The following is a 16,240-nucleotide window of genomic DNA, read 5'->3' on the forward strand; positions in this document are numbered from 1 at the left end:
GGAGATACAGCAGGTATGTCGTCTTTCTTAGCTTTGGAACCCCGTGCCTTGCATTCGCGTGAAGTTTCTACATATATCTTTTCCCCTTGTCTTGTGCGTAACTTGCCCCGACGAGTGTGAATGCAAGTGCAGGCGCCAAACCACTCGGGGAAAACTCCCTTGACCCTGCAACTGGCCGAGTAGTGTCTCCAAGTACGTTCTGGATAGCCCTCCGACTCAACCTTTGGGCCGCTTTTGCTCGCTCACCGGACCGGTACGGCGGCATTGAGATTCTTCCCCGGAAAGCTACATGGGTTGCTAGTGCTGCCCGGCTTCTGTGGACCTGCCTTTCCTCTTGGGCCATCAGTTCAAACACCCCCCCTAATTCGTTGAAAGGCATCACTGGACGTAAAAAGGGGAAGTAGCGCTTCCCGGAGTTCCTTAAAAGCGCGAGTAGGACCCGGCTACCTGTGCATTGTTGTACAGGGGCTTGATGTCGGATCTGCTTACTCGTTATTTTCACTCCTTTGCTAGTGTTGTTGGCAGCTGTTGGATCTCACGATGTCCGCAAAAAATACATTCGACAGAAGGGGGTCGGCGAGGGCAATGAAGGCATCTCGTTTACGCATAGGCTCATCTGGCTCGGGTAGAACAATACCGGCTTCACAGGGTGACTTCAGACAAAAGCCAACATGTGCTTGTCCGCTCGCCGTCAACCTGGATGCCGGCATCCTCCTCGAGTCCCCGTTGCTGTTCGATCTCTCTCTCACTGCCTACTGCCCCCATCACTGCGCTGCTTCGTTCAAATCGATCTCTATTTTTTTTCCCTTTCTTTTCTCAGATCATTACTTGCGCATCCTCGCAATCGCACCCGAGAAAGGCCTTGTATTCTTTGCCGACGGAGACTTTACTCCGTCAGATTCCGATATTGCTTCGACTGCCGCTCCTTCGGACAAATCTGCAAACAGGGCGATTTATCTAAGCCCCTCCCTCCTCCCCTTCTCTCCCTATCCGGCCGTCGCAAATGCATCGCAGGATCTCATGTCCACATAGGGCTGTAATGTCTCAGAAAGCGTCGGGAAAGACGGCTGAAGTGGACAGCGATGGGGACGTGGAAAGGTTTTGGCGCCTGCTGGAGCCCAAGTTGGGTGTCCGGGGCATTCCACTCAACCATTTGCGCTGGGCTTTCAAAGTCGCCCATGGTATCGCTCTTCCCCCCATCAGCCGAGTGGCTGCTGGCGAGGATAGACGGGATACGTTTGAGCCGTACCCTCGCGAAGTGATCGCTAACTATCTCTCCCTCAACTTCAAGATGATGTACGTGTCTGGCGAAACGGGAGAGCCGTCTGTCGAGACAACAGGCATCATCGAGGACATTGTCCGACAGCAAGTCATTGAAATTGTGAGTCTATGTCCCGGCCGTAGGAAAGCGACTGTTCCCTCTTACTCTTGCTGAACTGGTTAAATTCAGCTCAAAAACTGTACCGAACTAGCCGCGCGGCGCGGGTCGCGCTCCATCACCATCAACGACCTCATCTTTCAGATTCGCGACGACGCCCCCAAGGTATCGCGGCTTCGCACTTTCTTGTCGTGGAAGGATGTGCGCAAGAACGTCAAGGACTCGGACGACAAGGGCGGTGACGCGGATCTGGGCGCCGCAGAGGACCCCGTGGGCGGCGTGGTCGCCGGTGGGCCGGTGGACGACACGGCGAAGAAGAACAAGAAGGCCAAGGTCGGACTGCCCTGGGAGCCGGCGTCGTACTTCTCCGTCGAGGTTCCGGAGCGCGAGGACGAGGAAGACGAGGAGGAGGAGGAGATGAACTACATCACGCTCCAGCGGCTGCGCAAGGCCGACGAGCGGACCAAGGCCATGACCAAGGAGGAGTACGTCACCTGGTCCGAGTACCGTCAGGCGTCCTTCACCTACCGCAAGGGCAAGCGGTTCCGCGAGTGGGCCGGCTTCGGCATCGTGACGGACAGCAAGCCGTCGGACGATATCGTCGACATCCTCGGCTTCTTGACCTTTGAGATGGTCCAGACCCTGACCGAGGAGGCGCTCAAGATCAAGGAGAACGAGGACCAGTACCGCGAGCGCACGGGCGAGAACGCGGGCAAGAAGCGCAAGCTACCCGGGGGCGGCGGCCTGTTCGACCCTCCCAGCGAGGGCCGAACCCCCGTCGAGCCGCGTCATATCCAGGAGGCCTTCCGGAGGCTCCAGCAGCGGCCAAAGAAGTCGAGGGCCATGCTCAACGGCACCAGGCTGCAACAACGCACGTCGCTCAAATTGATATGAGGCGGGTGGTTGTTGGCTGTGGCGGTAATGGGAGTCGTCGGAATAATTGCATTTCGTCCACCGGTGGTGTCCTGGGCATTGGCGTTGACGCGTTCGGGTCTGGCGTTTTGTTGGTTATAAGAGCGGGAATACCGTTGTCTCGTTACTCTTGCGTACTCGTACTTTGTACTACAGGATTGGGATCATGGTTACGTAATGTCACATGTATTTCGAAGGTTGGACGATGCCAACCTCTCGAGAATCTCAAAACCTATCATTTGTAATTTGCGTACCTGACTGAGTTGTCTCGTGTGTTGCTTGATCAGGTGCTTGTTGGACCTTAGTTGTACTCTGGTGCTATCTATCGATAAGTCCGCCACTGCAAGCAGCTCATCCCCGCACACAAGCCCCGGCGCTGCAGCGGAAGTACCCCACATTAAACCGCCGAGCCTCAACCTCTCCCTCCGTTCTCCGTTCGCGTTGGGTCTAACCACTGCCTTACCGCCCGTGTGTATACGCAACCTCACCTCTGCCGAACATGGGAGCCTGGAGCATCCCGCCGACTTGAATAATCTTGAATATCAGCTCCCCGCATTCCCGTCGCCCACATCCTCGGATTCCCCCCCCAGCACCGCCATTCTCCGGCCGCCGCCGCCAAAATGCCGCCTCCTTCCTCTACACTCGTGGTACGACTCTCTCGCACTTGGGGGGAAACCAAAACCCCTCCCCCCCAACTCTCTTTCTGCGTTTGTTCTAGACTGACCTCGGTCATCAAAATAATAATAATAATTATAATAAACTGCAGCCCAAGATCAAAGTCCAGCTCAAGCTGGCCATCGCGCGCCTGCGTATGGTGCAGAAGCGCGACGAGGCGCTCTCGCGCACGCAGCGGCGGGCCATGGCCACGCTGCTCGAGCAGGGAAAGGTCGAGTCGGCGCGCATCCGGGTCGAGAACATCATCCGGTCCGACATCACGACGGAGCTGCACGAGATCCTCGAGCTCTACTGCGAGCTGCTGCTGGCGCGCGCCGGCCTGCTCGAGAGCTCCCCTACCTGCGACCCGGGGCTCGAGGAGGCGGTCAAGAGCATCATCTACGCGGCGCCCAAGACCGAGATCAAGGAGCTCGTCGCCGTCCGCGCCCTGCTGGCCGACAAGTTCGGCAAGGACTTCGTCCTCCAGGCCATGGAGAACCGGGACGGCCGCGTGAGCGAGCGCGTCATCAAGAAGCTGAGCGTCGCGCCGCCCAGGGAGGAGCTGGTGCAGGGGTACCTGGAGGAGATCGCAAAGGCGTACGGGGTCGACTGGCCGCCGGGCCGGAACGGGAAGGAAGACCTGGGGGAGCCGCCCGACTTTGTGGACGACGAGGGGGACGCCGACGGCGGCGGGCAAGCGGCGGAGCAGTCGGAGAAGCCGCTGGTTACCGCCGCCGCCGAGGACGACGAGGAGGCCGGAGCGAGGGAGGAGCTGAGCAGGGCCACGCCGCCGAAGAGTTTTGGGCCCGCGAGCCCGCTCCATGTCAACCCGCCGAGCATGTCGACGGACAATGTCCACCCCAGGGTGACGCTCAATAAGGTGGAGCTGACGCCGACCAAGAAGCCGGCCGCCGCCGCGGCGGGCACGAAAAAGCCCGCGGAAAAGAAGCAGAGTATTTCAGACGGGATCCCCGACGTGGACGAATTGGCTAAGCGGTTCGCTGCGCTGAAGAGGTAAATCTGACTCTGACTCTTCGATGAGATGTCGTGGCAGCTCTGAGCAGGGCGCGTCGGCGTTTGTTCTGTTTCCCTCGTTTTTTTTTTTTTTTTGCCCATGGTTATAATGGTATGGAGTCTGGTGTCTGTTATTCCTTGTCTCTTATTGCACCGGAAAGTGTTTATTTATGACAGCACACGGATTGCTTTCATGCCCATGTATGTTCTGTCTTAACGGTGAGTGATCAAGGTTGACTACCACGCGGCGGAAGAAAAGGATGTTGTTGAACAAGATTGCGAGTGCAGCTCACAGATCATTTGAAGACTTCTGATGGTAGATTGGACCAAAGCAAGGGTTAATACAATGCACCTGTGGACAAACCCAAAACGATGCACGCTGGCGATTGCCCAGGATGGTGGTCACCAATAACAACAATGAGGCCGTTGAAGCTCTTGGTTGCGTGCTGCCATGCGAACCGTGTTACATAACTTTTGACCAACGCACCTTCTTCAACCATACACCCGCCAGTTAAATCATCTCCTTTCTAAGAGCATGATTGCGCGCCCTCGTCTCTAGCACTCGCTTTGAACCCATAGTAAACGGTTGGTCTGCCACCAGCCTCTTGTCTGCTTCTTTTTTTTTTCCTTCTTCCTCTTCTGTAGCGACCCCGACCACGATTTCCGCCCTCCGTCATCCATCTGTGGCGCGAGTGTTATGTCGACGGCACTTTCGAGACGAGGAAGGAAGTATTTTTTTCAGTCACTATCTTCGTGTTTACATTTTATTCTTTCTTTCTTTGCTTCAATCGGCCTAATCTGACCCGGAGTGGCACTGAGGTTGACGGTCTGCAGGGCCGAGCGCACTAAGGAAACCGACATAAGGTTCTGAAGAGGAAACGATTTGGTTTCCTTCCATCGATGAGTCTCGTGCCTTCCTCTTGTGGCCAAGATGAACCGCGTCGGCAGGATGGAACAGAACCTCGAGACCCTGGGATTCGAGAGTCTCGACAGCCTGTCTCTAACCAAGTTTTCGGAAGCTTTGAGGGAGGTCCTACCGTCCGACAAGAATAATGACAGGATCCTGGACTACTATATCATTTGGCTCTATCGGCATCTCATGACCGCCGATCTTTCCGCAGATAACGATTTCAGTCGTGAAATCGCGGCTTGGTATCGGTTGATGAAGGAGACACCGCTTGCCGACCACCAGATTCTCCAAGCCTTCCGCGGCTGGCAGCGCAGCCATGCCGTCGAGGACCCAGCGAGTTCCAGGCGACTTAGCATGGCTGAGGCTGAGCTGCGCAGATTGATAGCACCGGCTGCTTCCAAGCTCTCCGGTCTCGTCACAGACTCTGCAAAGTCCGAGAATTACCTGAGCCAGACGCAGCTTGACACTCCGAAGCTGTCCCAAGAAGAAAGCATCATTATTGAGCTGGATGATCATGGCGAGGATGACTGTAGCGACGTGGCTGTTCTTTCCTCCGATACAGTTGGAAAGAAATCTACGCCGCCTAGGGCCGAGGATAGAGACGGGCGACCCGACTTATCTTTCCTAACAGGATCGAATATGCTGCCCATGAATGAAAAGGCCAGACTATCTCGTAACGAGAGGGAGCCTGCAATTGGGAAGTTCAATGGCGAACCAAAGACAGTGACGGAAGACACCGTCTCGCACCCCAAGGACAAGGGAGCCGGCGTTTCCGGTAAACCACCGGCGGGTTATATGTGCAACCGTTGCGGGCGAAAAGGTGAGCTTGATAATCAGACTGCGAATGGAATTCGGCCTAACTCCTCGCAAGGGCACTACTTTAAGGATTGCCCAACCGCTCTGGATCCCGCCTTTGACTGGAAACCGCCAAAGACATATGTGTGTCACCTGTGCAAAAGGAAAGGCCAGCATCACGTCTCCGTCTGTCCCCTGAATCTGGACCCGGCCTCCATTACGCAACAGAGGCTTAAACACGCGACAAAACCGGACACACTTGGAGGAACCCGCCGGACTGACCACCAAGTCTGCTACCGTGGCGATCGTTGGCTTCCGTCAAGGAATCGCTCTCCGTCGCCTGACCGCAGAGCCTGGAGGCACCGGGGCAATGACGCGCTACGGTCTCTGGAGAATTTTCCCCGGCTTGGGCTGTTGCCGACTCATCATTCGCGCAAACGTCAGGCCTCACGTTCAACTTCGCCATGCCGGATCGCCTCGCGAAAGAAGAGTCGTTTAGCGGCTAAGGAAGTTGCGGCGAACACAGTTAGAAAGATATCAGGTGGTGAGCCGATAGGCCGCTGGAAAGACCCCGAAGGGCGACTTTCATACGAGGACGAAGACGTCGGACAAATTACGCAACCACCCTCTATCAAGCCAACTCTGAGATTGCTGGTAAACGAGGAGAGGGATGCCGAGGCCCCAGACATATCACCTAAAGAGAGAGGCCAGGACGAAGATCATGCTGAAAGTAAGCGACAATGGGAATACGCCGTTCTCCAAATGATCCGGGACGAGAGTGTCAAGACAGACCTTCTCCATACGAACGGCATCGAGAGCCCTCCGTTTCTGCATCACTTCAGAGGGGCGTTGTTCCTAAATAAGGAGAGCATATGGGTCAACCCAACTGTGAACAGAGCTCGGCCTTCCTCAGCGGAGTTTTACGGCACGATGGACGAGCCAAAGCAGCGAGCTGAGAGAGCCAGTTGCGAGACAAAAGCCGAAGAGGCCGCCAAAGGTCCGAAGGAGACGGGCATATCCTCAGAACAAGTAACAAACCCGGACGTGATTGAACCGGAGCAAACACGCCTACCTTCCGCTGAGGAAGGGGTCGTTGTAATGGATGACGCCGAACCTGCAGCAAGCATGGTGGCTTTCCTTAATGCACCCAACTCGCCGATGGTTGCCGCGATGAGTCCCGGGGCCGAAAGGCTCCTGTGCAACGAGGAGGGAAAGGAGAGCGTTGAGTCAGAGGCGTCGCGAACCAGCACCGCTGATGGAGTCTGCTCTACCGAAAAAGCTATATCTGGGGCAGGACAGGCCACCACGAGTGGTAGTTCGAGCAGAATTATGGATATTGATGATGAGGGAGCCAACCCTTCGCCTCCACATCCTCCTATTCTCGAGCCAGCAATGGAGTTGCCGTCAACTGCGGACGGGGGGCTCGCCTGCCATGCGCAATAACTCGCCTAACCTGGCCACATGATCTTCCGCCAACACCAATCCAGGTGCAGTCAACCTATATGATGTCGTCCGGGGTCCAGGGATTATGCGATGTCATGATATCGAGAGGCATTACACCAATAGTCAATGTCTACTGGCCTCCTATACATTTTTTTTAACATTTGATGGAGGTGCCATTGCCGGCCACTCCCATTTTTGGTCAGCAGACTGCTTTTTCGGACGAGCAGAGCTTAATTCATGGTAGCTTGACCAGGCACGCTCGTGCCGATTCGAGGAGCCTGTTGCTCCTCTTCTTTCTTCTTCTTTCCCCCTCACATATGTCCTCGAATGTTACTTGGGAAGCTGATGAGGAGAAAGTAGCATTCCAGCTTGACTATGGTTATAGTCCATATGGAGTGGCGATTGCACGATTTGCTCGGGGGTATAGCGAGGATCATCAGCCGCCGACACTAACCATCGCTGTTTCAATGTGCTGTGGAAATGTACAGTACATACCGAAATTTAATTACCCTGAGCAGCCATCCGGTTGCCTCAAAATGCAGGGTCGCTGCACAATACAGTGCCGTGCATTTGACTTCTCGCTAACCCCAAGTGGCTGCAGACTGCTACGGTCGAACTTGTCTACATGGTATTATCAATACTAGGACTGTCTAATTATAAGCAGACCCGAAAGTATCCTTCCCTTCCCAATGCGAAGCTTGCATACGGCACCTTGCACACTAGTCCCTCTTAAAGTGCCACCCTTCGTCGGCGCGTATCCCGCCTCGCAATTCAGCTTTCTGTTCTTCTCGTGCCGCAGGAGCCTTATGGTCCCCAAAACACCACCAGGCAGGGAATGAGGGAGGTAGCTACCTTCAACGCGTCTCCCAGTGGTGCATGTCTTTTTCACGCCGGGACAGACCAAGAACGTCTCCTCATACCAGTCCCCCCCCCCATAGTCCCTTGCTTAGCTATACAAGCAAAGGGTCGGGTACGCTCTACAAGGAAGGCAGTCCCCTCCTGCAGTTGATGATTGATGAAGAGTACCTGTCCGTCACCAGTATTCCTCTCCGGCATTGCCCAGCCCCTTACCGCTAAGCCCACCCCATCCAGTTAGGGGGCCCCGGGCAAGGGCATGCGGCCAACCGGACAATTATAATAAAAAAAAAAGGAAAGGTAGGGAGGGGTTCTTTGCCGCCGGGGCTCACTCCAGTTTGTCCAGGTGCTCGAGGCGGGTCAAGACGACCTGCTTGCTGGTCTCCTCGATCTCGCCGGCGAGGAAGACCTCGTCGAGGATGGCGTAGACCTTGTAGAAGTTGAAGACGAGGTCGAGCTCGCAGACGTTGCCGAAGAAGGCGTCGAGCACCTCGACGAAGAAGTGGATGGCCTCGAGGTAGGCGAGCTCGTTGTCGTTGGTGTCGACGCAGGCGCAGAAGAAGAGGCCGGCGTACCGGCGGTAGACGACCTTGTGGTTGCGGAACTCGACAAAGTTGGACTGGTACTTCTGATCGCGGGGCGCGACGAGGCGGTGGATCTGTATTGGTTGTGTTTTCATTGTTTAGTTTCCGGCCGTTGGGTTCAAACGTACATGTGTAAATGTTGTCCGTCTTTGGACCGGGAGAGGGGAGGAAAGGAGAGGAGGAGCGCGGCGGGGTAAAAAAAAAAAAAAAGACGAAGAAGAAGAAAAAACCTACCTCGCCCTTGAGCTTGATCTTTTCCTCGTCGCTGTAAGGGACGTACCATTTGGCAAGGCGGGTCTTGCCCCTGGAAAGATGTCAACAGAAAAATAACAGAAAGAGGAATTGAGTGGTTAGCTACATACTGCCGGTTCTGGATGAGGATGAATGACAACATGGCTGCGGCGCGGGATGCCCGCGTGTCGTCCTGTTGCCGCGCTGCGCAAGAGGGGAGTTTGCTGAAGGCGCGATCTCCGGTGCCTACAGAGTAACTAGGGGATGATGGGAGGTGGGATAGGCACGGGGAGCTGGCACGCATGTTAAAAGGGTTAGGGTTATTATCGAATATTGTGAACCCCTTGCTGACGGGGGAGCCATCAAGGTACCTACATAGCGAGCTCCGGCCGCGACCGGCTAAAACAGATCATTGCCAGAGTCAAGTGAAACAGAGTTAACTACGCCGAAGACAAACAGCTTGAGAATGATTGATTGAAGCCTTGTGGCCAGATGAAATCTTGCCGCAACGCAAACTCTCCGAGTTTGGCCGCTCGTCTCTCGCAGCATTGCTTAAGTGAGCCTACTCTTGCCCCCAAACGCCGCGGCCCTGCTAGCCCTCCGTCTATTCCCCTTATTCCCCTATAGGCCGATGCTATTATTAACAACAAAATAGTCAAGCGTCCTCATTTACCTGTCTAAAAGAAGAACTCGGGAAAAGCGTTCTCATGCCCGCCAAAGATTCGCAATCTCTTTCTTTTGAGACATCGCGTGTCTCTTATTAATCCTCAGCCGCTCCCTTTCCCTCCTCCCTCAACCGTTCCCGGTACTGGCGGCGAATCGTCAAGAGCGTGATGACGATGCCGACGCCGCAGGCGGTTAAGGTGACATAATACGCATTCTTATAGCAGTCCAGGCCATCTGGGCAGTACCGCTCGCCGTCTGGTCCCACAACGCTGTGGCTGTCGAAAACGACGCCGTAGAACAGGTTGAAAATATTGCCGGAGATGACGGGACTGAGGGTCATGAAGCCCCAGTTCTGGCTTAGGCCGTGGATGCCAAACGACTCGGCCACGATGGAGGGGAACACGCCAAAGAGGAAGCCGTAGCCGAGTCCCGACAGGCCGGAGACGAAGCCAAGGAGATTGGGGTTCGTAATGTTGAGAGCACAGAGCTGGGCGATGCAAAAGACAAAGCAGGCGAGGACCAAGCACCAGGCGCGGTTGGCGTGCAGTCTTTTGACGAGAAAGTCGGACCCGACACCTGGGAATGTCGTCAGCGTGGGAACGTTGCAAGAGAATAATGATATTTTGTTTTGAAAAAAAAAAAGGAAGAAAAAAAATAAATAGGAGGAGCGGCAGGGCTTACCGCTCAAGAGTCTACCACAGAAACTGCCGACCGACAAGATAGAGACATGCATCTGCTGCCGGTGAACGAGAAAGGCCTCATCGACCGAGTCATCGTAGAGCTTCCAGAGCGCTTGTACGTCGTGGCCGATGTTGCTATGCCAATGCCTTTTAGCCGGGGACAAGGGAAAAAAAAAGGAAAGAAAAATCGGGGCCCGCAGGTGTAATGAGGAGACTCACTTGATGGTCATCAATCCGATGCCGGCAAGGATGCCCATGATGGAAAAGAGTTGCCAGAAGTCGAGATTGCGCAACAGACGCCAACCACGGATATCTACACGATGGGAACGATCCATATCAACACTGTTCTGGACATAGACTTCGCCGGCCACCGAGGACGCCGTCGATTTGGACATGAGGGACGAGGCCTCGTCGGCGTCCGCGTCGTGGGATCGACCGTCAGGGGAGGGAGGGAGAGCGGCCTCGACATCAGCCGAATCGTGGGCGGGGTTGAGGAGGGGCTCCCGGGAGGGACCGGCCGTCGCGGCGGGAGTCGTGTAGGTGGTGGTGGTGGTGGTATTGGGCGACGTACCAGGTTCTGCATCCAAGGAGTGTCGCCCGTGGCGGTGGAGTCTTGTGGTTTTGGCCTCCTCGGAGAGCGTGCGGTGCAGGTGCTGCGAGCCGGACAGGCCCGAAGTGGTCGGGAGGCTCTGGTAGGACGTGTGGGGATAAACCTTGAGGAAGAAGAAGCCGGTGAAGATCAGGGCGAAGGTGCCGGCAGCGAGCAAGGTAAGGAAGGCGCCGGTGTCACCGGGGAAGAAGACGGCGCCGCAGAGGGAGAAGAAGAAGGCGCTCAGGCCGAAGGCGGCCAGAGGGAAGGCGGTTGCGGTGCCCCGGTGATGTGGCCAGTTCAGGGCGGACGTCTTGACGGAGGCGGCAAAGGCCATGCAGCCTCCCAGGCCGGTGAGGAAGGCGAAGAAGCACAGGGCGGGCACGGAGCCGGATGCGGTCTCGAAGGCGGTCCGGAAGGGGACGTAGCCGATACCGAGACACAGGGCGCCGGCCAGAACGGCCGGGCGGGGGCCGCGGTGGTCGACGAACAGGCCGACGGGGACGCCCATGGAGTACATGCCCATGTTGCCGGAAAGGCCGATCAGGTTGATCTGGGTAGTGGTGAGGTGCAGCTTATCGGCGAACTGGGGCGCCCAGGCCGAGTAGACGTAATTGGTGCCGCACGCCAAAGAAATCATGACGGCGGCCACGCTCGACAGCAGTCGGGCGCGGTGCAGCCTTGCGTTCCCCATCGTGAAGGTGTCTGACTTGGGGAATGGGAGCGGGGTGGGAGCGATCAAGATGGAGAAGGCTGACTGACGGATGTGATGATGAAATATCACAAGGGGAGCGGTGAAAGAGAGAGATGCTGAAACTATGACGAAAGAGCAGACTTCAGCCGTATTGAGGCATCCCGGCGGGGAGGTGAACGAAATGCGACCGGAGTCGCTGCACCGTGTGTCAAGACGGTGCAGAGATAAGAGCGTGCGTTACGTGCAGCCGTGCGACAGCAGCTTCATGGCGGTTGAGGATGGAGTGAGATGTGGGATAGACCTGGGGGACTCGGAGGAGGGAGGGACTGAAAGGCGATTAACGCGATGGATACCGATACCCTGTGGGTTTCAGGAGCCGTGGCGTAGGATAGCCATGTGCCAAGTAATCGGGTATGTAAAATTAGTCTATGTACACTATGTATTCCGTACTCCGTACTAGTTATGTACAAGTATGTCAATCAATTGGACGGGGGATTGTCGAGCCAAGCGGGTTTCATTATGCAATCAGCTGGAGGAAGCTCGAAATCTGAAAACGCCCCTTCGGTACGAAGTATCCGGTACCCGGAAAGGCCTTCCTATCTTGAACCGGCCTTCCCCGCGTACTATAGTAGTGTAGGGTCACGTGTTGATAGAAGGGGGACCCCTCTGGGCAGTTGGGTTGCATCGGCACTGCTGGCGTCGGCGCAACCGCCCTGCGTCATCCAACCAACCCCCGTTGTTCGACTTCATCCGACAATACTCCGGCCTTCGTACTCGTACACCGACGAGACCTTCCGACCTCCGTACCATCGCAGCCTCCGACCTCGACAGCGACAACGTCACCGGATTCTGCTTAAATTCTAGACACACGACCGACGACCGTATTCCGCGTTCGCAGCTAAAGAAGCCTCGATTAATTCACTCGGAAGTGGCCCCGGGGCCATCCGCAGCCGTCGCCATGGGCGCTCTCCTCTCGTTACCGCTAATGGCGGTCCCCGGCTTGAGCACCGTATGTTTTCTTTTACCCTCCTTTCAGATAGCTCTCATCTCGCAGACATTCTTGTTGCGTAGCTGACACTCTGCGCAGCTCCTATCCTTTGGGGCCAGCTGCTGCGGCGCCGCGACCTGCTCCATGGTGTGCAGTGCATGTGGAAAATGCGGGAACAGGTTGGTGACCCTCCTCGCCGACCAGGTTCGAGATCTCTATTCGAGAGGCAATCGCTAACACGGCCCGCCCGTCCAGCGTCGCGACTCGCATCGGATACGCCCTCATACTTCTGATCAACTCGATCTTATCGTGGATCATGCTCACCAAGTGGGCCATCGAGAAGCTCCAACACCTGATGCTCGACTACGTCAAGATCAAATGCGGCGACGGCGACTGTTACGGCTGGCTGGCCGTTCACCGCATCAACTTTGCCCTCGGCGTCTTCCACCTCGTGCTTGCCGGCCTCATGCTGGGCGTCCGCTCCTCCAAGGACCCGCGTGCCGCCATCCAGAACGGCTTCTGGGGTCCCAAGATCATCGCCTGGCTGGCCCTGATCGTGCTCACCTTCTTCATCCCGGACACCTTCTTCCAGTTCTGGGGCAACTACGTGGCCATGGTCTGCGCCATGCTGTTTCTGATTCTCGGCCTAATCCTGCTCGTCGACCTGGCCCACAACTGGGCCGAATACTGTCTGAGGCAGATTGAGGACAGCGACTCCAAGACCTGGCGCGTCATCCTGATCGGCTCGACACTCGGCATGTACATTGCCTCCGTCGCCATGACCGTTGTGCAGTACGTCTTCTTCGCCTCGACCGGTTGCTCCATGAACCAGGCCGCCATCACCATCAACCTCCTCCTGTGGATCATAGCCTCGGCCATCTCCGTCCACCCGACCGTCCAGGAACACAACCCGAAGGCCGGCCTCGCCCAGGCCGCCATGGTTGCCGTCTACTGCACCTACCTGACCATGTCGGCCGTGTCCATGGAGCCGGACGACACCGAGGACCACCGCTGCAACCCGCTCATCCGCGGCCAGGGCACCCGCACCACCACCATCGTCGTCGGCGCCATCGCCACCATGATCACCGTCGCCTACACCACCACCCGCGCCGCCACCCAGAGCCTCGGGCTCGGCTCCAGCGGCCGCGGCCACATCCGCCTCCCGGACGGCGAAGCAGACTACGAGCACGACCTGGTGACCCAGCAGCCCTCGGCCCGCAAACAGATGCGCGCCGAAGCGCTCCGCCGCGCCGTCGAGGAGGGCAGCCTCCCCGCCAACGCTCTGCTGTCCGACGACGACGACGACGACGACAAGGACGACGACGAGCACAGCCCCGGCGCCCACGACGACGAGCGCTCCAGCACGCAGTACAACTACGCCGTGTTCCACGTCATCTTCTTCCTGGCTACCGCCTGGGTGGCCACGCTGCTCACCATGGACTGGGACGACAGCCGGCGGGACGCCGACTTTGCCACAGTCGGCCGCACCCTCTGGGCCAGCTGGGTCAAGATCGTCAGCTCCTGGGTGTGCTACGCCATGTATGTCTGGACGCTGATCGCGCCCGTCTTGATGCCAGACCGGTTTGACTTTGAGTAGCGGGTCGGGATTGATTTGCTCTGGCGCCTGTGTTCGGACGATTTGGGCGGTTGGGTGTTGGTTTTATGGGCCATGCTTTATAACGGGGCCGGGCTGGCGCTTTGCAATCCATGGTGGTTTTTTCTTTTTTTTTTCTTTGCTCATCGGTCTCCGTCAAGCCCTGTGTTGTGTTTGTGTATCGACGTTGTGTATCTGGTCCTGACGTTGCATATCCCCCTGTGTTTCACAAGGACATGCCTTGCATTGCATATTTGGTCATGACACGGCTGTTTTGTCTTTTTGTCTTCCTCCTGTTCATCAGCTGAAAATGTCATGGAGCAATCTATTCTTTGACCTATTACCAGAGAGAGATACCAACAAGTTTGGCTTGGCCCAGAATCTCTGTCGGATATTCTTGAATCATCAATATATGTATGAGCATGATGGTGTTTGGACATGCGGCATGCCGTGTCATATATACATACATGCCTTGTACATACATGGACCGTCACTACACGATTAAGAGAAAGAAGGCAGGGGTTGTTTGTGTTGTCTCTTGTCCGTTTACCCCCCTCCCCCCCCCCCCCCCCCCCCCCCCCCGGTCTCCCCGCCTTGACCTGCATGTCACTTGTGCCACTCTTGGTTGATCTGGGCACGTTTCCGAGTCGACCCGGTATGGCCGCTTGAAGCTCTCCTGTCGTGCACTTTTCTGACCGATGGATGGATGGGAATGTGACGGCGTTGCTTTGAGTACCACAACGGAGGGGACCTTCCTATTCTCGTTGGTATCTCGACGAGAACCGATGTAAGTGTGCTTCGTCCGCAAGACATACACAGACAGGCGCGCCCGGCGCCCGGCGCCCGGCTTGGTCTTGGAGGCCAGCAGGGATAGCGAGGGTTCGTGAGCCGAGCATCTTGTCGCGAGCTTCGCTGTCGGTTCTGTACAGTTATCATCTCGGGTATATCCACAGTCCGAAGCTCCGTAGATTCAGCAAGCCCCTTGCCGGTGCCGTAACTGCTCCGCCGTGTGGTTACACCTCCGATCCCCTCCAAACTCCCTACTGGCGCATGCCCGTCGTCCGCCTCTCCTGTAAGTCTCCTGGCTCTCCGGCGCTGGTTTATCCGCTGTATCCTCTTACAACTCTTCGTGGCCCAGCGAGCTATTCAGCATAGAACGTTACATCTACATGTCTACAGGTGCTGTGTGACTCGACACAGGGTGCTCAAGGCTGACAGGTGTCGAGAGTAGCGGTCAGGAGAAGGGGGCGCGCAAACATCAGAAGCATGCGATCAATGCGACGATATGGCAACTCTTCCGAGCGGTGGTAGTTCCGGCCCGAGGAACTATCATCGCCCGGTTTCACGCACCGAAACACCGGCTTGCCCTCTCTATCAACACACCGAGCAAGGGTCATGAGACTGTGACACCGTTCTCTTCCCAACGAGCGTAGTGTCTATGTCAGCTGCTGTGTCACGCTGGTTGACGGCCGAAGCTCGAGAGCGGGGCCAACAGCAACGTTTGGAGCCGAGGGAAGGTGATAATCCCTATGTATGTCACCGACGCGGGGGGCTTTGCTTTCCTGTCAACGGCTGAGTAGGGGGATGGTTGTGACGGCCGGAACGGGCCCTGTTGTACCTGGTACAACGTCCACGGTGGCACAGGAGACCGGGATCAGGACCGAGTGGTGCTATGAAGGCTGAGGCCAGTCCTTGCGGAGGGAAATTGGCTTTTCGCAGGCTGATGGCTCCCCTCGACGACCGGTCGCACGATGCTGAGAAGCGCGTGGCAAACACAAACAGAGGGCTCGAGTTGCCAACGAGTCGACGGCTAGGTGCATGTAGAATAGAGCCGTGACGGCCAGCGCATTCATCACCTTTCAGTCTCTGACCGGGTTCAGGGCGATGCATCTTTGGGTGCCCCATCTTAAACCTTCAGGCCAAAAAGTGCGATTGGACCTTTGGCATACGGCGAGAAAACAGGGAAAGAAAAAGAAGATGGACAAAAACCGACAAGATCGGTGTGCCATGGCATACTCGGCATACTCACGATGACTGAAGAGGATAGTGAGCTATTAATAGCCTCGAGCGCGGTAGGTACGATCACTTGACAACCCCTATCCCCATCTTGCAGGGCGATGTCCCAGGAAGGTTGACAGCGGGTATCGTGAGGTCGGAGAATCAGACCACAACCCGTGCTGCCATCCGACAGGGGTGTGTCATCGAGGGGAAGGAGGACCTCCGACCGCTATCTGCATAAGCAAACGGACCGCC

At 56.6% G+C, this 16,240-nt stretch overlaps 6 protein-coding genes across 6 annotated transcripts; 4 read left to right on the forward strand and 2 right to left on the reverse strand.

Moving 5' to 3' along the window:
- Window positions 1–1,291: 1,291 nt before the first annotated feature.
- On the forward strand, window positions 1,292–2,272 carry P884DRAFT_210721 (SPT3-like protein; the record flags this gene model as incomplete). Its single annotated transcript, XM_069439017.1, has 2 exons — window positions 1,292–1,381; window positions 1,451–2,272. 2 exons carry the CDS (start codon window positions 1,292–1,294, stop codon window positions 2,270–2,272), a joined length of 912 nt encoding a protein of 303 aa, XP_069294041.1.
- Window positions 2,273–2,741: 469 nt separating this feature from the next.
- P884DRAFT_264496 (regulator of Vps4 activity in the MVB pathway-domain-containing protein) lies at window positions 2,742–4,384 on the forward strand. The gene is made up of 2 exons (XM_069441856.1): window positions 2,742–2,937; window positions 3,057–4,384. Exons 1-2 carry the CDS (start codon window positions 2,911–2,913, stop codon window positions 3,960–3,962), a joined length of 933 nt encoding a protein of 310 aa, XP_069294042.1. The 5' UTR covers window positions 2,742–2,910; the 3' UTR covers window positions 3,963–4,384.
- A 505-nt stretch (window positions 4,385–4,889) lies between these two features.
- Window positions 4,890–7,106, forward strand: P884DRAFT_210613 (uncharacterized protein; the record flags this gene model as incomplete). Its single annotated transcript, XM_069439009.1, has 2 exons — window positions 4,890–5,688; window positions 5,740–7,106. The coding sequence occupies 2 exons, from the start codon at window positions 4,890–4,892 to the stop codon at window positions 7,104–7,106; spliced, it is 2,166 nt and encodes a 721-aa protein (XP_069294043.1).
- Window positions 7,107–8,289: 1,183 nt separating this feature from the next.
- On the reverse strand, window positions 8,290–8,939 carry P884DRAFT_280691 (AP complex, mu/sigma subunit; the record flags this gene model as incomplete). The annotated part of the gene is made up of 3 exons (XM_069443464.1): window positions 8,290–8,619; window positions 8,780–8,849; window positions 8,908–8,939. 3 exons carry the CDS (start codon window positions 8,937–8,939, stop codon window positions 8,290–8,292), a joined length of 432 nt encoding a protein of 143 aa, XP_069294044.1.
- A 597-nt stretch (window positions 8,940–9,536) lies between these two features.
- On the reverse strand, window positions 9,537–11,405 carry P884DRAFT_210851 (major facilitator superfamily domain-containing protein; the record flags this gene model as incomplete). Its single annotated transcript, XM_069439031.1, has 3 exons — window positions 9,537–10,018; window positions 10,124–10,257; window positions 10,342–11,405. 3 exons carry the CDS (start codon window positions 11,403–11,405, stop codon window positions 9,537–9,539), a joined length of 1,680 nt encoding a protein of 559 aa, XP_069294045.1.
- A 764-nt stretch (window positions 11,406–12,169) lies between these two features.
- P884DRAFT_251128 (serine incorporator/TMS membrane protein) lies at window positions 12,170–14,472 on the forward strand. Its single transcript, XM_069440678.1, has 3 exons — window positions 12,170–12,414; window positions 12,493–12,572; window positions 12,649–14,472. The coding sequence occupies exons 1-3, from the start codon at window positions 12,364–12,366 to the stop codon at window positions 13,988–13,990; spliced, it is 1,473 nt and encodes a 490-aa protein (XP_069294046.1). The 5' UTR covers window positions 12,170–12,363; the 3' UTR covers window positions 13,991–14,472.
- The last annotated feature ends 1,768 nt before the right edge of the window (window positions 14,473–16,240 follow it).

The sequence above is a fragment of the Thermothelomyces heterothallicus genome (genome assembly GCF_042370625.1).
Source record: "Thermothelomyces heterothallicus CBS 202.75 unplaced genomic scaffold P884_scaffold_33, whole genome shotgun sequence".
In the NCBI taxonomy this organism is placed as follows: Eukaryota; Fungi; Ascomycota; class Sordariomycetes; order Sordariales; family Chaetomiaceae; genus Thermothelomyces; species Thermothelomyces heterothallicus.

What these genes read in the sequence shown, in the direction of transcription:
- P884DRAFT_264496 (XM_069441856.1), top strand. Translation starts at nt 2,911, where the DNA reads ATGCCGCCTCCTTCCTCTACACTCGTG. An exon ending in CTCCTTCCTCTACACTCGTG is followed by an intron (nt 2,938 to 3,056) that starts GTACGACTCTCT and finishes AATAAACTGCAG; the next exon opens with CCCAAGATCAAAGTCCAGCT.
- P884DRAFT_251128 (XM_069440678.1), top strand. Translation starts at nt 12,364, where the DNA reads ATGGGCGCTCTCCTCTCGTTACCGCTAATGGCGGTCCCCGGCTTGAGC. An exon ending in CGGTCCCCGGCTTGAGCACC is followed by an intron (nt 12,415 to 12,492) that starts GTATGTTTTCTT and finishes CACTCTGCGCAG; the next exon opens with CTCCTATCCTTTGGGGCCAG. An exon ending in TGTGGAAAATGCGGGAACAG is followed by an intron (nt 12,573 to 12,648) that starts GTTGGTGACCCT and finishes CCGCCCGTCCAG; the next exon opens with CGTCGCGACTCGCATCGGAT.